The sequence below is a fragment of the Spermophilus citellus genome, assembly GCF_964194105.1.
Source record: "Spermophilus citellus genome assembly, chromosome: 14".
NCBI lineage: Eukaryota > Metazoa > Chordata > Mammalia > Rodentia > Sciuridae > Spermophilus > Spermophilus citellus.
In genome coordinates, this window is record NC_138194.1 from 79,660,743 (window position 1) to 79,684,824 (window position 24,082).

The window sequence follows — 24,082 nt, forward strand, 5'->3', positions numbered from 1 at the left end:
CCTTTTAACATTATACATATTTAAATCCTTCATTCTTTTTGTATTGAAAATATCTAATGATCTACAGTTCTATTTATTATAAATATGTATGTTCTCTACTTGAGAAAAAAAAATGCCTATTGAATATGAAATCCATAGATGACTTGCATGAAAAAAAATGCCAGCTTTCTTAACAATTCAATCCATAGGAACTTGAAGCTATATCCAGCAATAATAATAATCTTTGAATTGGATAATAATAATAATAATAATAATCTTTGAATTGGATCCAGGCACTATAAATGGTAATAAATATTCAATATAGTTAGTCAATCTTAAATTATGAAGTAAGAGTTTTTGACTTGTTAGTTTTTCAAGATGATAGAAAATACAAAATGGGGCCAGGCATGGTGGCACAGACTTGTAATCCCCAAAATTTGGGCAGTTGAAGCAGAAGGATCACAAGTTTGATGCCAGTCTCAGAAATTTAGTAAGGCCCTGAGAAACTTAGACTTTGTGTCAAAATGAAAAATTAAAAAGGCTGGGATATAGCTCACTGGTAAAGCACCTCTGGGATCAATCTCAGTAACAACAATGAAAAACAACAACAAAAATTGGAAAGCAGAAAATTTGATACTCTTTCTCTCTCTCTCTCTCTCTCTCTCTCTCTCTCTCTCTCTCTCTCTCTCAATACAGATAGAGACTATATAATATGTATATTATCTATAAATCTCTCATATATGAGACTATATGTCTATATGTACATACCTATCTATATCTACATAAAGAGAGATCATATATATAAAGAAATGTCTGCATTCTAAAAAGAATATTTGAGTATTTGATCAAGATCATATGTATTTTATTTGCTTTGACTTAATCATGTAAATTATTAAATATCCAAAGGTTTATATCTACATAGATGATTTTGGTATATTTCAATTAAAAGTAATAATATGAATATACAAGTTTTATTGGAATTAGACTTTTAAACATTATAAGGGTGATAAAGTCTTGCTTCACTCATCTGTGAGAAGATATTTTTGTATCTTTCTAAATTTCTGAATAGAGGTGATTAAGACAGATTTGGCATTTCAGTATATTTACTTTAACTACTAGATAGTAGAAGTACTTAAACACACATGGAATAAAGAGTAGCCAGCATTTATTATGTACAAGACACAGTCCTATTTAATTCACACAATCTTCAAAAGCATATATGATCAGAGTAAAATCCATGTTTTCAAAATATACTCTGATTCACATAGCTAGTAAGTGGTTAACCCAGGGTATCAACCTAAATTGTGTAATATCAAAACCACAATTCTAACTCATCTGAAGTATACCTCTACTTAGCTTATCCAATATAATATAACATGTAAAACATTTGCATCTGAATCAGCATATTATATATGTTTAGTTTTGACCTTCTTTCCCATCACTCCCATTCTCAACACAGAATTGATTGTTTCAAGGTTCCTCCGCAATTCCCTTGTCTCAAAAGGCATATCCCCAAAAAGCTAGAAAAGAAATCTGCTCTCTAAAAATTCCCTCTGTAGCTTTTGGTTCCTGATGTCTAGGACTTCGGGGATCACATGAAGTCAAGAGAGGAGAGGAATAACTGCAAAAGATGGAAGTAAGAGTTGGTGATAGGCAATGAGGCTGATATATGCACACCCTCCCTTTATTCCTTTAAGAAAAATGGGAAAGTCTAGGAGCCTGGATTCTAACCTTCAGTTAAAGGTTGCCTCATTCAGGCCTATCATGGAAAGGACAGGATCATCTACCTTCACAGGAAATGTGGGTAGTACAATGACTAGATGTCTTTCTCCCCATTGTTCAGGCTTCTTGACTTCTTGTGCAATACAAAGACAGAGGAAAGTGACCAGTGTTTCTTCTTAGACCCCCAACACACAAAGATCTGAATAGAATTTTCCTCCTGTAAAAATATGATGGGAACTCTCAAGTATATCAAAGATAACCAAGTAACATATTCTTATCCATCCACATCTATGGATTGATTACATCTCATATTCTTTAGAGTTGTAAATACATAAAATATACACACCACATTTCAATAGTTTTTTTTAATTTTTTGTAAATAATTTAGTTTCTGCTTGACATATTATACTTCTATGTTCTTAAACTTCATTCCTTCAACAATTTGAGTTTTTCCTCTCATAAAACAATTCACAGAATTCTAACTTCACTTATCATTGAAAAATTTTTCCTCAATAGTTATAAAACTCACATTATCATTCCTGAGGATTTTTATAATATTGCTAGTTTGGTTTATATTTCCCCAATTTTGTCATGAACAAAACGTTGGTAAATTTCTGGTTTCTAACTTTTACATACAAGGGCTTCTCCATACATTACAAAATGTCAAAGGAGTAATCTTTTTTTTTTAATCATGTATCAATTTTTTTGTTGATGGGAAATGGATGCTTTATTATGAGGACCTCTAGCCCATTAGTCCTTAGCAACTATTCCTCACTGATTCAAGTTCTGATAATCATAGCCTGACAATATTGATCATTTTTTTGCAAGTTCCATTATAAATACTTTACCTCTAATCATCATAAAAATCATGTTGAGTATATACTAGTATAATTAACATAGATGAGGGTGAATAACTTGATTTAGGTTTTTCATTACATGTTCATTCAATTATTATTTATTGCCTGGGTCATTTATTCATTCACCCACATATTTATGCAACAAGAATTTATCCAGTAACTACTCTTTGCCAGATAATAGATAATTCTGAGGTGAACAGTACAGTGTGTTTCCTAAGAAAGGTTACATTCAAATGGGAGAGACAAAGAATAGGCAGATTAATACAATAGCAGTTGATAGAAAATAAAGTGACTTTTGAACTGAGAGCTTATATAAAATGAAAGAGCCATCAAATTAAATGAAGGAAAGGAAAGAAGGAAGGAAGGAAGGAAAGAAAGAAGGAAGGAAGGAAGGAAGGAAAGAAGGAAAGAAGGCAGGCATGTTATCTGGGACTTTTATTCCAACTGTCAGATTATACAGATTTTACTCTTAATCTTGGTGATATACTGCTTCCTTTTAACTATCACCTGTGCATTTTACCTTATTTCCTTATAACTATGATCCACAGTCTCTTGTGCTGTATGTTTCTATGAAATAATATTTATTTTCAGTGAAGATAGTATATTTTGAGAGAAAAATATTTTAATTTCATATTTTAGGAATAAAAATCAATAGCAATAGCATCACTAACATTCTTTAGTTCAATTAATATATATGTACTAAGTTTCAACCCTTTGGTAGGTAGTATAACATGCTAGGGTTCAAAGGTGAGCAAAGGTGATAATATAAACAAAATGATATACAAAAATAACAGAATATAAGGGTATTATGTTGTTATATTAGATTAAATATGGCCAAAACTGTTTTGCAAGTGTTTTTTTTTTTTTTGGGGGGGGGCATGCTGGGAATTGAACCCAGGGATGCTTCACCAGTGAGCTATATCCCTAGCTCCTTTTCAAATTTTTCTTTTGTTTTTATTTTGAGACAGAGTCTCACTAAGTTGTTTAGGGCCTTGAAAAATAGCTGAGGCTCACCTTGAAATTCTAATCCTCCTATCTTAACCTCTGGAGCCTCTGGGATCAAAGACATATGCCACCATTCCTGTCTACTTCTTTGCACCTTTTAATCTCAAAAGGCAGAGTTTATTTCTCACCCCCTTGGGTATGGGCTGTTCTCATGACTTGCTATGACCCAACAAAGTGGGGCAGAAGTGATGCTGTGTGAGTTCTGAATCTTTGCAGTTTCCACCTTAGCTGTCTTAGAGTGTTTCTCAGAGACTGCCATTTAAGAAGATACATTGAGCCTACTGGAAGATAGGAAGTACAAGAAAAATAACTGAAGTGACCAGTGAATATTACTCTGAGTGAAGCTTCACTGGATCTTCCTCCCTGACAACTCTTCAGCTAAGTAGAGCTACATGTGTGAACACAGAAGCCTCCTGGCAATCAAGAGAATTGTGAATAATAAAGCCTTGCTATTTTAAGCCTCTAAGACTTTGGGTGGCTTTTACAAACCATAGTTAACTGATATAACAAGTGAAATGCCAGACTTTTATGAGTACATAACAGAGGCATGAAGTTGGTCTCAAGGGTGAACTTAATAGAGAGGCTTTCTGAAGAATGTGATGTTTAGACTGAACCCAAAAAGATGAATTGGGATTTCCAAGATGAAGAGAAAGGAAAGAAATAGTCCACAAAGAGTATTCTTTATGTTTAAAGGACCTGATGCAAGTCACATTTTATTTCTTTCTAGGAATTACAGCCTTCTTAGTATGGAAAAGAGAGCACAGATGGCAAGTACGGAAACACAAGAACTTAGACTGAATGTTTACGTAGAGGATGCATTATGATAATAAGCTACAACAGATTATGATACAAGCCTTGAGAAGATATTTGAACTTTGTTATAAAAGCCAAAAGCCAACACACTTCTTCAGCTCCACTCTACTTAGCAATACATTCCCTCTCCTTTCTTCTTAGAATCAAATGATATGATTCTCTTTCCACTAATGAAAACATAAAAAGCATTCCCGATATTAAAAAGTAAAATTTCACTTATTCCTAAATGTGGTTATCTGTGGTCATCTCTAAGTAAGATTTTAAAATGACTTTTTAGCTCATAAGAATTATCTGTCTATATTCATTTCATCAAGATATATTTTTTTTAATTTCCATTGTTATCTTTGCAATAACTTACTTTATCATTTCTTTTTGAATGGTGGGTAGAATTATTTGATGAATTAAAAATATGTATTACTGGTAAAAATATAGTTCACAGAAAGTTTGATTAAGGTATTTTTAAGAGTATGAAATTCATGCTGTAGAATTTCAATCACTGTCTAGAAGATTGCATAGGATTTTGGGGGACATCAGGAAATCTCAGAGCCCCCAATCATGCCATATGATCAACTACAGTCTATCTGCAAAAATGCTCAGCTGACATATATCTTTATGTGCAATTATATTTCAAGCTATGTTAACCAAAATTTAATTTTTCTTTCAGAAATATGATTTCTGGTATAAAATGTTACTGCATCTGAGCAATTCTGGCTTTCCTGATAGAGAGTAAATACTTGGATATATAAATAAATAATTTCTAGAACTTAGTTGAGATGAAACAATATGATACGTCTTGAAACTGAAAAAAGAATTCCAGTTTAGTCAGTAAAATAAACTAAGATTTTCTGTGTACAGAAACAAAATATTAGATACATACAAAATACTGTTATATGATCATAAAATTGTGTACAGAAATATTATATGATGCATTTCCTGTGCTGGCCTTAAGGGATCTATAGTAATTAAAACCTATATATAATGCTAATACACATACTTTTTATTTTTGAAAAATATGATTATTTACAATTTTTAGCACTACCTTACAGATGAGCTATATTTCCCAGGATAAATAACATTTGCTTGAAATTAGTTCTGGTTCAGTACTGGTTATGCTGAAACTAGGAATAAAACTTTTGGCAATTTGCTTTAATTTCCTCATTTATAACAAGTTTGGGCAGAATTAGTAATCAAAATCACCAAAACTTTTATCATGAAGTTCAATTTTCATTATATTTCCTTATAAAATTTTTTTTTGAAATTTTCTACCTTATAAATAAGCTGCATCAACATTGCAGTAAGAAACACATGCCAATTAAAAAAAAAAAAAGCAGTACTGGCACCTCCTAAGCAGCCCTTCTACTCATCATTAAGTAAATAATACATCATTGCATTAATTTAATTATAGTGCCAAGTAAAGAAAATTGTTACTTTAATTAGCAGGAGAAAGTCTGTAATGGGAAATATTAATTAAGCAATTTTAAAATAGTGGAAAAAAAGTGGACCATCATTATTTTTCCAGGGAATCCCAGAAAGGAATCACTGGGTTAGAAGATATTTAAGGTCCGTTCCAGTTCAATAAATCTATGAGGATACAGAATTCAATCTAATTGTGTAATTCATTTATTTTAATAAGTTGCCTGCCTGCCTGCCTCCCTTCCTTAGATTTTTCTATCTTCATTTCTTCTTCTCCTTCTCTCCACTTCCTCCCTACCCCTGTTCTTCTCTTTCTTCCCTTCTACAAACTATATTGACAATTTAATACATTTCAGGAATTCCACTGGGTAAAAATGATCAAATGAAAGCAAGAGATAACAAGGAAGAAAAAATAAAAAGCACTGTAATTTCAAGAATGTGAGGTAATGAAAGCATAAATATAAAAGGTGATGGTAGTAAATGTCTGGATTGTTGAGGGATCCAATTCACACTAGCTTTCCTTTCTGAGAAGGAGATATCTGTGATGACAACAGAGAATGCTAAAAAGTTACTCATTCGAGAGTGAACAGGAAATACAAAGAACCTAAGGCAAAATAGAACATGGTATGCCCAAGAAGGTAATAACAACAAAATGTTAAATATTAGGAAATCTAAGGCTTTATGCCATGTTAGAATTTAGGACTATATTTACTAATTTATTCTAAGTCAGTGGTGAAGAAGGAAGATATTATTCTAGTGTAAGACAAATAATTTTGCTATTAATGGATAACATATCTGTTTGTCTCTGTGAATGTGTATGTTACTGTATTGTGTGTGTGGCTGTGTGGGTGTACGTAAGGAGTTTATGATAGCAGTTGTTTGTTGGAAATAGGAGAAATACATGACACAGTGACATGTAAAATAACATAAGCTGACCCTTTTGCTTTGAGAGCATCCCAAAGAAGAAAAAGCTTAAAAATTACTATTATGGAGCTTCTGCACCAGAAGGCACATTTGCAAAGGTCAAAAAGTAAATATATCAGACCAGAGATTCCACACTAAGCACCAGGATCAGGGTCCATGCAGAATGAGGAACTGCCTGGGAAGATATGGAAAGTGTAATGACTACTGAGCTTTTAAAAATATCCAAATGGCTAATCAAAACCAGTGTTCCAAATAAATAATAGAAAAAGTGAAGGGAATACTAAAAGCAGAGAAGCACAATCCCCAAAAGAAACAGATGTTGCAAGCAGCAGGGGAAAGCCAGTGTAACTTCACAAATGTGACTATGAATAATGCTTTTCTGTGACCCTTAGCCTATCTTAAATGCTGGAAAAGTGTATCCAAAATAATCATAACATTTCATCTGTGAAGTCCTAAAAAGCAAGGATGCAAAGACTAAAATGGGATATGCAAATAAAATGAGATCATGGCATTCTACAGAATGGCATGATTTGTATTAATACTTGAATAAAGAAAATAAGTTGATATATCTGATGGGAAACATAGTTTTGGGTGATTCATTTAAAAAATATTTATTGAGACTACTATGTATTAAGCCCTACTATGCTGAGGAAAAGTCATATAACATCTTCCTTTCAAGGAACTCAGGGTGGGAGGTAGAGAAAATAAATCAATAAATTAACAAAGAAAGTGAAAATCCCAATTGAAAAAAAATGTTTTTAAATATTTATTTTTTGGCTTTAGGTGGTTACAATATCTTTATTTTATTTTTATGTGGTGCTGAGGATCGAACTTAGTGCCTCACACATGCTGGGTGAGCATTCTACTACTTGAGCCACAACCCCAGCCCCCAATTGAAGAAAAAATTTAAAGTAGCATAACAGATCTGGTACCTAGTCAATGAAGGCCAGATGGCCACTTAGAGGAGATGTGTGTGTGTGTGTGTGTGTGTGTGTGTATGTGTGTGTATACATGTATATATACACACATCTATGTACATAAATATATACACATGTGTATATATAATTACATACATATGAATATATATATATAAACATATGGATATATAGATATAGATATATGCCAACCATGTGAGGTTCACTGGAAAAGAATTCAATAAAGACAGTCTATGTTGCTGAGACACAGGAGAGGAGAAGTGTAGGGGTGAGTTTGGTGATACATATAGGAGTTAATCATGCAGTAGCAAATAGTCAGGTGTATATTAAATATGCTAGGAATTTGTGGTGAGGTTTTTGAGTTTGACTTTGCTTGTATTTAAAAAAATCACCCTAATATTCTGTGTAAGATGGCTTATAGACAAGCAATAAAATCAGGTGACAGACCTAATATGCCAACTCTAATGAAGTAATAAAAGGTAGAGATAATATTTCACTAAGAAATTTTAGCGAATAGGAAATGTGGGTTGACTCAAGAGGCAAATCAATAATCACAAGATGGTTAAAACTAATATTACTTAAGTTACATTGTATTTTATTATATATCTTCCAAATATCAAGTATATGTATAATATTATATTGACTATACATTCCAAGAAAATTTTGAGAGCAAACAGACTGCATATATGAATCCATATCCTACATTTTCATGAGCCATGCCCAACTCAAATAGGGTATACTCATAAAGCTACTAGCAGAAACAGGCTATTGTAAAAATAGCTAGATTCAGAAAGTAACTGAAAACTCAAAAGAACCACACTTATGTAGCCCATTATTATTATATCAATAAAAATAATATATAAATAAAGACATGCGATGCTATTTTTTAACATTTTCCATGAAAAATAAACATACTGGAATTTAGCTATGTGAGTTCCCAGTATTTTACAATAGCAGAATATGATTTAGGTGTATTAAAAATACCATGGGATATAATTATTACAATATTACACACTAGAAACTGCTATTTCTGGATTGTAACTCAAAAATTGAGATTACAAGAGCTGGAAATGTAAAGGGTTTGTCTCCAAATCCAAAAAATATTGTTTCTTTTCTATTAAATTGATATCCTACATCTATTCAGCCATTTTTATATTATAATGAAGATCAGTGTAGATCACTGTGCACGTGAGCCATATTTATTAGAAATTAGAATACATATATAAGCAACTCAGTTAATTTCCTTCTAAATGATGAAAATATTGATAGAGTCAACTAAAATAATGAATTGTATATTACTATTGGTACGAATGTTTTTTATTCTCATATTTGGAAAGATACCTGGAAGAGGCTGGACTTATACAAGGTAAAACAAGTGTAAAATATTCTATGAACAAAATTAAAAAATAAAATTTCTTCTAGGTACTCATTCTAAAAGGATATCTTCTTAATTTATAATTTCCAAGACATTGTTCTTTATCCAAAAACTATAAAGGTTAATAAAGCATAAATTTTGATTTAAAGGAACTATAGGATATACACAAAAGAGCCACAATCAAAGAAGAAAGATTATATCTAAATTGTTATTATATAAGAAAAAATATGGAAAAGTTTGTACTCAGATAATGTGGGCAACTGTGGGATAGGGCAAATCAGTTCAAAATAAAAGTATGTGCAAGTATGAAAAGGTATGGAAAACTGTAGAAAATGACAGTAAATTCCATTTTGCTGCACATAATTCAAGAAGATTAGAAAGGAGAATCTACAAATGGTAACTTCAAGGACATTAAGTAGGTTGAGCAAACATTTGTTGCTCTCTGGCTACCCAGGAACCATAGTTCTAGTATCAGAGATTAACTTGAAGGTTTTTAACTTAGCACATCTCTTAGCTTTTGTGTCTGATTTCTAATTCTAGTCTTACTTGGAGGTATAATGAATATTTCATTTAAAATTTGCAATGGGAAATTTTAAGTAACTGAGGAGTTTAACTACTTAACTTCTAAATAATTAAGTCCCTTAAATGAATAACCAAAGTATTTGGTATAACCAAGTCTTAGAGTTTTACTCCTTAAAACATTTTATGAAATCATGAGAATGGAAGCAGAAATAGTCAAATAAAAGAAAGACCTTCTGTTAACTTTTTACATCCTTGACATCTCTGTTGTATTCAGATGCTTTGGCCTCTAAAATGTAATTTAACTGTTTCCTGAATATCTGGCTAAAATGGGTATATTTGCAGTTGTATTTACTATTTTCAGCTAGGATGACATATTAAGAAATTATATTCTGTCTCTTTGAAGGACAAGACAGTTTAGATTGCTTTTCTGTCTCAATGCAGATTAGGTTACTCTTCCAATGAGGTTCAGAGGATGTAATTTCATGAAGTATGTTATGAGAAAAGAGATTTGGGAGTTTTTTTTCAAATTATTTTTAATATATTTATCATGTACAACATGATGTTTTGAAATATGCATACATTATGAAATGGCTACACTAAGCTTCTTAGTATATGAATTAACCCACAAATTTTTTATTGTATGTGGTTAAACACTTAAATCTACTCTCTGAGCAATTTTCAAGAACAGATGTTAATATTAACTATAGCCACTATGTTATATCATGAATCTCTTAAAATTTTTGTTTCTAGTTGAAATTTTGTGTATTTAACCAACAGCTCCCTAAATTCCAACCCACTCCAGCCCATTGTAACCACTATACAACTCTTTATTTCCATGACTTTTACTATTTTATGTCTCAGATATAAGTGAGATCTTATGGGAATTTTATTTCTGTATGTGTCTTATTTCACTATATGTTCAAGATCTATTCATGGAAACAGTTTGATGCCATACTTTGGCTACTATGAATGGTGCTGCAATAAATATGGGAGTGCAGTTATCTCTTTGATTAAAAAAATATGGTACATATAAACAATGGAATCTTATTTAGCAATAAAAAAAGAAGGAAATCCTGTCTTTTGTGAAAACATGGATGAACCTAGAGGTCATTATTTAAAGTTAAATAAATGAGTCACAGTATGGTAACTGTAGTTCATTAGGATACACTGTATTCCTGAAAATGCTAAAAAGTGTAGACATGTGGTATCACCACAAAAATAAATATATAAGATAAAATACACATTAGCTAGATTTAACATTATACAGTGTATACATATACTTCAAAACAGTGATGTATGTAATAAATACAATTTTATCTGCCAGGAAAAATAAATAAATATATCAAAATTAAGTTCAAAGTATAAATTTTAATAAAGTCTATGAGAAAAAAAGGTGATTTTAAAAGTGACCATGTGTGTTCTGGGAGAGACATGCATAGGCAATGGAAGAGAAATATCAATTTCACCTCAAATTTTGTGGGAAATATAAATATGTAGCAGTTCAATTTTTAAGCCACTCACTGCAATCAATAAATCAATACAGGTTTTTCATATGATTATCACAGATTTTTTGACAAAGATTTTGACAAACATGTTTCAGGTGTTTCTGTTAAAATATCAAATAATTTTAGATATATCTTATACAACCACTAGGGAGTCTGTGTGTGTGTGTGTGTGCATGCATGTACATGCATTTGTTTACTATACCTCAGCTGGCTTACAAACATTCAGTGAGCTTCAGGCTAGAGAGGAACTTGAACTCAAAGAGGTATATTCATTCTGATAAATTGTAAGAGATAATACATCAGTATTTCTAGCTCATGAAAGAAAACTACAGAACCATAAAGAAAGAAATCAAAGAAAACCTTAGAAGATGAAAAGATCTACCTTGCTCTTGGATAGGCAGAATTAATATTATCAAAATGACCATACTACCAAAAGCACTGTACTGATTTAATGCAATTCCCTTCAAAAATCCCAATGGCATTCCTCATAGAAATAGAAAAAGCAATTATGAATTCATCTGGAAAATACCTAAAGCAATACCCAAAATAGCTAAAGCAATCCTTAGCAGGATGAGTGGACCAGGTGGAATTGCTATACTAGACCTTAAAGTGTACTACAGAGCAATAGTAACAAAAACACCATGGTATTGACACCAAAACAGACTGGTAAACCAATGGGGTACAGAATAGAGGACACAGAGATTAATCCACAAAATTACAATTATCTTAAGGTGCAAAAAACATACACTGGAGAAAAGATAGCATCTTCAACAAATGGTACTGGGAAAACTGGAAATCCATATGCAACAAAATGAAATTAAACCTCTATCTCTCACATAACTCAAAATGAATCAAGGACCTAGGAATTAAACCAGAGACTCTGCATCTAATAGAAGAAAAAGTAGGCCTTAATCTTTATCATGTGGGATTAGACCCCAACTTCCTTAATAAGACTCCTATAGTGCAAGAATTAAAACCAAGAATCAATAAATGAAATGGACTCAAACTAAAAAGTTTCTACTTAGCAAAAGAAACAATCTGTGAGATGAACAGAGAGCCCACATCTTGGGGGCAATTTTTTCCCCTCACACATCAGATACATCACTAATCTCTAGGATATATAAAGAACTCAAAAAGCTAAGCACCAAAAAAAAAAAAAAACAAATAACCTAATCAATAAATGGGCCAAGGACCTGAACAGACACTTCTCAGAAGAGGATATACAATCAATCAACAAATATATTAAAAAAATTCCATCATCTCTAGCAAATACAGAAATGAAAATCAAAATTACTTTAAGATATCATCTCACTCCAGTCAGAATGGCAGCTTTTATGAAGACAAATAACAATAAGTGTTGGCAAGGATGTGGGGGAAAAGGTACACTCATACATTGCTGGTGGGACTGCAAATTGGTATAGCCAATATGGAAAGCAATATGGAGATTCCTTGGAAATTTGGGAATGGAACCACCATTTGACCCAGCTATCCCTCTCCTTGGACTATACCCAAAGGACTTAAAAACAGCATACTATAGGGACATAGCCACATCAATGTTTATAGCAGCACAATTTACAATAGCTAAATTGTGGAGCCAATCTAGATGCCCTTCAATAGATGAATGGATTAAAAAATGTGGCATATATACACAATGGAATATCACTCATCAAATACTTCTTTTAAATTAACTAGACTTCTAAAATTTTGGAATGTGGCAGACACTGAAATGCAATAATCATACACAATAAATCTTAATGACTTAGTGAATAATAACAATTAAAAGCTGAGAAATTACAAAAATGACTTTATCACATTTTTTTCATTGTATTTGTTGTAAATTTTGAACTACTTTTCTGCTTCCATATAATTTGGTATCTCTACCTTAGCTGTCAATAAGAGATCTGCACATTTTGTGTACAGCACTACACAGTCCAATATAATATCCACTAGCCAATTATGGCTTTTGAGTATTTGAAAAGTAGCTCAATTTTTAAGTTCAATTAATTTAATTTTAATTAATAAAGGTATTACAAAATGTTTTTTCATTAAGTATAATATTACTGTTTTACTAGACTACGTTTCAACTGCTATATCATGTATAGATGTATTGCGGTAAAGATGTTGAGACATGCATTCTTTCCTGTACTACATATTGATACAACATTAAATGTGCTTGCGTGTTTAATTATTTTATGAAGACACCAAGAATCAGAGTCATATCTAAGTAAATAATAATTGCTTATGGTTATGCTTAGATATGAGGTATCCCCCAAAAGGTCTTTCATTAATGCAGATAGAGTCAGAGGTAAAGTGACTGCACTGAGCGAGTTTGTTTGACTGCCTTTTGATAACCACTGCTTTGTTTCACATTTCTGTATTTGCATTTGTTTTTCATTAAAAATAACAATTTAATAATAACTGTAGAAATCATCAGTATAGAAGATTTATTCCCTTAATGCTTTATTTAATCAACCTTCTGAATTAAATAGCATATTTTATATCTTTCAAAAAATACCAAATTATCTCTATAGTAAAATAAATTCTTTTAGTTTACGGGCCACTCTATATTATCTAATAATTTTTCCACAAATTTATTTCAATGTTTACTCTTATGGTTTGGATGTGAGGTATTCCCCAGAGTGCTTGTGTTAATGTAGGAATATTCGGAGGTAAAATGATTAGTTTGAGAGCTGTGATCTAATCAGTCCATCCTCATTTGAATGGACTGACTGGTGGGACTGTAGGCAAGAGGGCCAGGGCTAGAGGAGTTGGGTCACTGGTGTGGTGCCTAGGAAGATGATCCACTCTTCCCTTCTCTCCTTCCATCCAGGCCATGAGTTGACCAGATTTCCCCAACTGGGTCCTTCCCTCATGATATTTTCCTCACTTGAACCTTTAGCAATGGAGTCAGTTACCTATGGACTGAAACCTCTGAAACTCTTACTCACAAATAAACTTTCCCTTCTCTAAGTTGTTTTTGTTGGATATTTTGGTCATAGCTATATAAAAGTTAATTAAAATACTAATGAATTAAAAATATTTTTTAAAAATTTAGTAAAAGATTCTTCTAGTCTTTTAAGCAAATCAACTATTTTCAAAGTTATATATTTCAGAAAACACAGACACATATGTATGGGTGTGTATATATGTATATATATACATATATTTATAATGTGTGTGTATATATATACATATATATACACATATGCATATATGCACACACACATATATATGACAATTTGATATTGATAAGATTACTTTATCTCATTCATAAAAGATAGTAGTTGGTATATTTTACTATGGTAATCTAAATTGCAATCATTTTACTAAACTATTTCTGGATTCTCACAAAATGTGTGAGACTGCAACAAGTTAATAAAAAATTGTTTTTAAATTTTTAGGAGTATCAATAAAAAGCATTGGGCTGGGGATGTATCTCAGTGGTAGAATGCTTACCTAGCATGTAAGAGGCTCTGGGTTTAATCCCCAGCACTCCAAAATAAATAGATAGATAGATAGATAAAACAATAAATAAATAACATATATATTTGTATATATATATATAATATTTACTTTAAAAGAACACAACAAGCCTAATAATCATTAAATCTTTGTTGTTTTCTTAAAAGAAGAAAGTCACCCTTAAATGAATGCTATAGAGGTTGAATTAATTCCTTAGAAAACAACACAAAGTTTAAACAAAAATCTTTATCAAACCTTTATAATGCTGAATTTTATGACTATTTCAAGTACATTCATTTTATCTTTACACTCCCTGATATACTTTACACCAGAATCTATCATCATCCAATTTTAAGTAATACTCTTTATTAGTATCTGATTTAAGACAACACTTTTTTCACAAGTAATGTCCACCAATAATTCTGAGTATTCTCAAAGTGAATATATATTGTTAAGTCATACTATAATGAAAGAGGATTATAAAACAACTAGGCAACATAAAGGAACAATCAATATTATTACTAAAATTATACTTAATTTATGGAACTTCAGTTTATATTTTAAAATTATATTTCTACTTTAAACATAACCACATGACTTAAATTTTAATTAATTGTTAAAATGTTTAGCAAGATGATATATTATATGGGAAATTGTTATATTTGTTTAGAGTTGAGCAAAAATAAATGCTAATAATGTTTCTGATACGCAAAACTTTTCTCAGCTCATTAATATTCATTTCATAAAGGAAATTATACTTAAGAGAAATTTGAAGGGAAATAACTAGCCAGTTTACCATTATACATATCCACAATTTATGAAACAAAATTAAGAGTGGGAGATATGTAGCAAGATTTTAATGATTAGAATTCTTACAAAAGTTAGTATTTAATTAAGTATGTAGTTGAAATTTTCAGTTTCAATATTGCTATGTAACTAAAATTACCTCTTTACATTTAGAAAATTTCCAGGATTACTGGCTTTATTTTAAATTAAATCAATGGACGTCATAAAAAAGAAATAAAACAATACATACATATATAAATATAAGTGTGTATATATATACACATACATATTTGTTAAACAAATTTAACTCTAATTCATTATTTATTGATATGATATAAGGCATTATGTTTTATATTGGTATGACTGTGAAATGTTTATATCACAGAAGAATGGTGTCAGAGTTTTTAATAGTTACTTTAGAAAGGCAGAGGATTATCTAGATAGACCATTTTGACTATTAAGATATTCTGATTATCTCTGCTGTTTTTGTAGGCACAGTACTAATTAAAAAATGAATCTTATATACCAGACAAGCCCAATGAGAGAAGTAATTTTTTTTTTACTCTACATAAAATTTTAAAAATGAATTTCCCAGTGAGAGTAATTATTTAGAATGGATGGGAACTTAAAGAAATAAAGGTGGTAATAATATCAAAATAAAAACAAAGAAAGCATGGTACAGATTAGAAATTATTCTCAAACACTATATACCGATGAAACTTAGATTCCTATTCTCTCAAAACTCAGGAAGTACAAATAAATACATTATTCCATAAGATTAAAAGAATGAAGATGGCCCATATATGAAAAAAATGATATTTTGAGAAAATAATTCAAATATATTCTTCATGAATCTTCCCATACCATATAATTATTTAAAGATAAAAATTAATATTCATCAATTACTTATTGAATTATACTAACAAAGCTCCATCTACTCTATTTAACAGGAAAGGAAGTTATTCATCCATGTTCAACATTCCCATGTCAGTATAGTACAAGTAAAGTGTCCAGAGACCAAAAGGTCTTCTTTTTTCATGTCACACTTCCTCCAAAGAATCCTGGAATCATAAATATGACTCGTTGAGAGTTATCAGATTAGAGAAGGGGGTTCAAAATTAGCATGGTGGGATATATCATTTCCTATATTATGCAGTAATGAATATGTGAAGACATAAGAAAAACTTACATTTAAACAAAGTTAGAAAAAATATAGCTAAACATGTCAAGAGACAGCAAAGATTAAAATACTATCACCTTTATAGAAATTTGCTTTGATGCTATGCTGTTTTATTAAGCTTGAACTAGATTTATGATATAAAAATCTGTTATAGAAAGGAAACTGTTTCTCAGTTTTATTCACAAAATATTCTGTTTTAAACTAGATTCCAAGCAAAAGTGTTTTTCCTTTGAGAAACATGGGCATCCTCCTTTGTGTTAGTGAGAAAATCTAACATTTTTCCTGGATTCAAATATTTTGTTTGGCTCCTGGATTCAAATATTTTGCTTGATCACAATATTTAAAGTACTTGTTCCTCATGGCTAGCATGTATAGTTTCTCACCCATCCCATGTGGTTGATGATCTCTTACAACTGAAGCATCTTTATTTACTGCATGTCTTATTTTTACTGTAAGAAGTCTTAAAACCTTCTGAATTGAACAATAATTTGTCTGGCTATTGTGTTTATTTTTATGCATGAAAAATCCAAGACTCAGAGAACTCAAAAAGCAAATAGTAATGTCATGATTCAACTCTAATCTTCTAACCACACAAATCCTATTCTTTCCCTAAGATCATACGCTGCATCCCCAATAATTTTATTGTCTTTGTTTAGTAACTGTATACACACATTTATGTCAAAAACCTCCCAAATATAAAAAATGGGGTAACTATTCCCAAGTTATTTGTTTTTCAACTAAAAGACATCTAAAATGTAAAAGGCCTGCCTCTATATACATGAGGTTTACAGGAGGTGATTTTGAATATGGCTTAAAAATTCAGTTCATTAAATATGTTTTCTTACAAAAGAAATGCCCAATTGATTCCTAAATGAAATAATCTATTTGAGAATCTGCAAAATATTTTATTACATAAATTTAAGATATTGTGTATTACTATTAATATATCTTGGTTAAGAACATAGAAAATATTTACCTATACAAGAAGCATTATGCACAACAATATTATGGAAGAAAAGGGATAAATAAAATGTGATAAAACCTATAGAACCTATTTAGAAGGATTAATCTAGAATACCAAGAAACTCACATATTTAAATATTTGTAATTGATGAAATGTTACAGTTCCTAAACTTACAAGTCCAAGAAAATTATATGAATCCTACAACTACAGCTTCCACAATTGCACATTAAAAAAGCAAAGTGTGTATTATTCCAAAATTAAAATTAAAACATTGTAAGAATACTTGATACTTAAATAATGAAGCCTTATGTATTAGAAAAGAATTCTTTTCTATAAACATCTCCAAGAGGCAATGTTTTATGTACTGAACAATTGAGTGTCATTTAAAAATCCCTTTTCAATTCAGAAAATAGGAAAATATGATTGTGTATTCATGGGAAAGGAAAAAAACTAGATTTTAGGCTTATACAAAGATCAAGTGACAACAATATTAATCCTTTTAAAAATAGGTAATAATAATTCCAAACACCACAGTTTCAGACAAGTTTTAATATTTATGTGAAAAGTAGAACAATTCAGATTCTCGTTAGAAAAAATTATTGGTGTAATTTGAATATGGCAACAGTATAAAAAAACAATGACACATATAGTACAATAACATGGAAATGATTTTCTTTGGAAAGGAACTGCAAACTAAAGAGGAAAATTTTAAAATCAAAAAGGAGATGATAAAAAAGTTTTCAAACAACATATTTTCAGTATAAATAAACTCAGGAGAAAAAAAGAGATGCTTTTATTTATGTTCTATTGGAGTAGACATACTCAATGTAAAACCTCAGTGAGGAAAACTTTTATATATCAAAAAACATTGTACTTAAATCACAACTTTTCTTAGTATTTTTGAATGGGAATAGAACTGTACTTATTGGCATTGTAGTCTCATTTTCTACTTAAGCATATTTAAATAGACAATATTTAAGCCAATCAAGAACCTAGTTTATAATACAACTTAAAGGTGGTTCTGTTTGTAAAAGTACATTGGTATATAGCTATATGCCTTTCCATCAATTATGGAACAAACCATAAAAAATAGCTAATTGCATTTATTGAACCCTTTAGTAGTTTGCAGTTAATTTTTATGGTATTTAGTAAAGGACACAGATGAAATAAAACGTTATAAAGAAAATAATCAGTGTTAGGAAATCAGGAGCTCCATTAAAAGATTAAATGCATTCAAAATTATAATTAAATCAATGATAATTACTGATAGTAACTCAGTATTTGAGTTATTAAGAAGCCGAGCTGTGTAGACTTGATTTTGACTTTTATATAATATCTTCCACAAAATGTTCCATTTACATTGATCTTAATTAAGATACCACTGAAACGAAATAGTGATATGGAACAATGTAAAAAGCAAGATTACCCTTTCATGCTAGGGTACCTATTTTTTTTCATAACAGAATTATGAGTTTTGCAGACATTTAAATCGGTTTTATCAGTGTTTTTTTAATACAATTTTTTAAATTTGATTCTGATTTCAAAAATTACTTCTCCAAGAATTTGTGCTAAGTAAAATATTATTTGGATATAATACAACTAGAAAAATTAAACCTGATCAGGAAAGTTTTAAAAGGATACAATACAAAGGCACACTTTAGGTAATAAAACTTTCCCTACATCTTATAAAATCATAGTTTCCATTTTCTTAGACCATTTTATTTCCTCTGTGTTCTGTGGATAAAGTTTACACTAAAACCTACCTTATTTTAAGCCTCTTTTTTTCTGCTGAAAATAGGAGTAGACCATACCCCATAAAACACTTCCTTTCTATTGTTTTTTGTTGTTGTTGTTGTTATAAATTAATTGATTATGTAATTTTCAGTGCTAAAATCAAACAGGCCATGCTGGAAAATAATACTGAGTTTTGAAAATTCTATAAATGTCAATTTAAAACCAATGAGTGGAATATTAAAAATAATAATTAAATACACAAATCTAGTGGCAGTTTTGTGCTGTTATTTTACAATGCAAAACAACCCTATCTGAAAATAAGTTCCATGAAATTATATTGCATAAATTGAGTGCCATTTAATGTTTGAGATAAATCTATTTTTCTCCAACTTTTATATTTAAGTGTAAAATGATTGCTACCTTATTTGCACTCAGAAAAAGTAAAAGATATTCAACTGAAAGATTCCATGAATCTAATAGGAAAGATCACAACATGAATCAAAGGGGATAGTCTTTTGAATTCCTGCTGTTCCATCTGCTTTACCTCATTGCAGAGAGGAATCAGAGCTATAAACTCATGTGGTTGAAAATTCCACAAGGAAAGGAGTCAGTCTAGAGAAAAAGAAGCTTTGCAATAATATTTCTTTTCAACCAATATCCTCTGATTTCTGAAGTGCACAAAGACTTAAGAAATTAAAACTGGAACCTGGATAAAATATTTTTGCAAATGTAAGAGTGACACTGTTTTAATTTGGTCAGATTCAAATTAGCATATTTGGATTGTTATTTTTAATAATATATATGAAAACAGATCTTTCTATAAATATATTTAAAGTTTTAAAATATAATATTTTATATTATATTTTATATTATATTATATTTATGACTTACTGACATAATGAAAAATGTTAAGAAATCCACAGAACTTTAAAGGATATTTGCATTCATTTTCCATTCAATTAAACTGCTTTAGAAACAAATTATTGTAGGTTTTCTGAGGTGGATTTTGCCTAAAATTTTTATTGTAAGTTAATTTCCTAAGGATTTTTATTACAAGGTAGTTTTATAAAAGTCAAATTAGAATTCACATTAATCCGTTGCTGTTATTAGAAAAATATGATCAAACAGCTGCAGAGAAGTTACTGATCTTCAAAATATAAATTAATTGCTAAAATATGTAGTCTAGTAAATGATGGTCTAATGTTGTTTTATTTACTAGTTATGAACTTCCTAAAGTCACCATATTAAATTTGCAAAGTGCTAAAGACCACAGACTACTAAAGAGGAAAGTGTTTTTTAAACAAAAACAAAAAAACTGATAAATGAACAAATATAACTATGGTAATACTCACTATTACCTGAAAAATTGCTGATACACTACTGGAATGAAATAAATTATTAAAATAAACAATCTTAGGATAAAGTACACTAAATCCACATAATAAAACTGAACAATGTAAAAGTTACTTTTTCATTTGTACTCTATTTTCATAATAATCTTGTTTCAATGATTTTTCTCAAAGTTAATACACAAAATATTATATTCTACATATACAAAATTGTACCTGTTAATAAAATTGGTAAATAAGATTCCTAGCAAGGTTCATTAAACTAACAATAATAAGCACATTGTGTATAGAAATGGATTTCAAGTGATGAAGAGCCTGTTACAATTGCAGACAATTATTTGTGGTCCAGTTTCTAGTAGCATCCCAAATCGATTAAACACCATATTACATCAGAATATTATATCTGTTACATATTATCTTTTTGAGTCATCTGATTCCTTAATCTAGATATTGTGCTGTAAAAATCAGCTAACTTTAATATTGCAATTTAGTTATGATCACATTATTTCCTCAGCAAGAGAATGACATTTGCCTATTCAAATTACCATCTATAAATGCTAAATTTATATTGACATCTTTTTTTCCATCAGAAAATGCAGTTGTGCATACTAAAATAATTTTACACATCAAGAAAGGAAAAGGTAGTTATTAAATGTACCTTGATATGGAGCACTAAATCCACGATATCGGTGATTGCTGTCTGTAACGAAATGCAGTCTGAGCCAGTTTTTGTTGCTGATAATTGGTGGTGGTATATTCATTCCAGATAACCTGAATTATGAAAGACAACAACATAAAAATTTAAAAAGCTTTTCAGCAGTAAAAAATTTTCACTGAATTGGAACCAAAAAAGTATCAACCTGTACAAAAATTATGACTTTGTGTTGTCAACTTTTAAGAATAAGTGAAATTTATTTTATGCATTGTAAAATTAATCATAGAATAGCATAGTTTCAAATTCGGTGTTCCAATTCAGGTTTTGAATGTTAACAAAGTAAATTGTAAAATTTCAACCACATATGATTTTTTATTCACTCATATTTATTGCACCAATAATACATTTACTATATTGATAATAATAAATATAATTGGTGCTTAACTGATGGTGCTGGTCATTGTGTTCCTCATAAACATATTGATAAAATATAGTTACAAAACTGAAATTCTTCAAAGAAATTGATATCCCATATTGAGTTAGATATTTTTCATATAATCCATATATATAGTATCATAAATTTTCACAATTACCTAGCTTTCTTTATATTTTATACTACCATAATTTATTAGAACCCTACTCCAATGGATAGTCACAAAACATTTGTCTGGAATATTTATTTAGTCTTGACATATTTTTTCACAAGGATGGCATTTAATAATCTCTTAAAACAAGTTAAGTAAAATTATTGAATTTATGCTCTTTATATTAGTCTTGATTAAAATAGGGAGTAATTTTTGCTACTTAATCTTTTTACGATTTCCAGCAAGGCAGTTTTTCTGATTTCATTCAATAAAGAAAAATCTCCCTCATATATTTCCTCTGTATACCTAACCATTTAAATTCTATATGCATGATACAAATCATGGTAAAAGATTCTTAAAAGCAAGACTATCACCTACTGCAGGAGACTTTTAGATCAAGGCTTCCTAGTAAAGTCTTTGTCTACACCATTCTTTTAAGCTCATACCTTTCTTTCTCAGAAGGAAAAATGGCTGATTTGTCAGTTTGTGATTGTATCTGTGTGGTAGTTTGAAGGGGTTACAATTCTCCTCTCATTGCTTGGCAATCTGTTATGCTAGGGACCTGGTAGGAATAGGATGTAAAATATGTAACTGCACATGTAATTAGAGATGATGGATATGTGTGTTGATGCAAAGACCCTTTTCCAACACCCATCAATCACCCTTAACCCTGAAAACTCACCTTTCCTAGGATGTTTAGAAGCTAGCCACTATTTCTAGTGCATGCTCACTGAATATAAATTCACTTCTATTGCATCTTTGTGTCTGCTGTATATAGAATGTTTGATTCCAACCTATACAAGTTGGGGTCTATCAAGTACATTTCTCATTTCCATCCCTGGTTTCAAATTTTCTCTTTCCTACTAATTGTCTATTTTCTCTTGTTATTGGTTCAGCTGCCAGAGTGTTTCCATGTCTGAATTTAGTAAATAAAGACATAAAATAGACCTGTATACAATTTTAAGACTCAAGTTTTATATTTTATTCTATTACCTTACAAAAAAATCCAGGTTATATTTTCCTGGGTTTGTTGGTTTGCTTGGTTCAAACAGCAATTTTGTGAAAAAATATTTGAATTTAATTCAAATATATTTTCTATAGAGTGGTATGGCTCAGACCAAATTTTGACTAACAATTTGGTTCAGGTAAATTCCCTGATTAGAGGAGCATAAGTATCCAATTTATGTGTAAGTTATGGAAGTATAAGTTATTTTGCTAGACGACACACATTTCTAAATGTAATGAGACTATAGTATATGGATGATGTTAATACACTGAAGCACAGAGTTTGGAAATAGACCCTTTAAAAGATCCAATAGATGAAAAGTAACATTAAGAAAAATGATAGGAGAAAGAAGATGAAATGAACAACTCAATAAAAAAGGATAAACTTTCCAGCTTTTCCAAGGACACCTAAGATATTTTCACCAATGAGGTACACCAAGACAAGTGATAACTATTATACAACTAAAGTTTGTATCTTGAATTCACTTGTAGGAATCCAAATGGGAAAAACTCAAAAAAGTAGAGCTGCAGAAGCAAAAGGCAGAATGTGCATGACATGTAGAAATGGTGTCAGTTAAACAGAGGATGAAATGAGAGAAAATAACTGTCCCTCTTGTATCCGTGGGTGATGGATTCCAAGAACTGCACTGAACAAATAAGGGTACATACTTACAAACTCTAGATAGATTTTTTTTCTATAAAACATACTTATAAAGAAGACCATTTTATAAATTTGACTCTGTAAGAGATTAACAACAATAATCAATAATAAAATTCAACTATAAAAATACACTGTAAAAACAAAGTTTATATGAATGTTGCCTCTCAAAATTTCTATAACAATATATGTAAAAACAAAAATTATATGAATGTGGTCTCTTTCTTTCTCAAAACTTCTTATTGTATTTTTAACCCTTTCACCTAAAGAAAACACTTCTCAGTGTCTCTTCAGCATATCTGAATTACTGAATTGCCAGCATTACTACTCTTTCACATTGAAACCATTATTAAGTAAAATAAAGATCACTTGATCACAACACTGCAGTAGCATGAAAGCCTATTTAATAGCCAAACAGGCTACTAAGTAATTAAGAAGCAAGTAACATATACAGTGTGAATATACCAGGAAAAGAGATAAGTCACACCAGGGACAGACAGCATAGGATGGCATGAGATTTATCTTGTTACTTAAATTGACACTCAATGTATAACTTATGAATTGTTTATTTTTGCAATTTTCCATGTAGAATTTTCAGACCACTGTTGACTAAGTGAAAATGCAGAAAGCAAAACAATACGTAAGGGAGGACTAAT

General features: G+C 30.3%; 1 protein-coding gene across 3 annotated transcripts in view; it reads right to left on the reverse strand.

Annotated features, from left to right (window-relative positions):
* CSMD3 (CUB and Sushi multiple domains 3) overlaps window positions 1-24,082 on the reverse strand; it is a gene marked incomplete at both ends in the record, with an annotated part of 1,157,568 nt that overhangs the window by 757,162 nt on the left and 376,324 nt on the right. For all 3 annotated transcript variants that reach the window (XM_081266797.1, XM_081266796.1, XM_081266795.1), the window contains one exon: window positions 21,183-21,295. In XM_081266797.1, coding sequence (XP_081122923.1) covers window positions 21,183-21,295 — 113 coding nt within the window. The remainder of the gene's footprint in view (window positions 1-21,182; window positions 21,296-24,082) is intronic.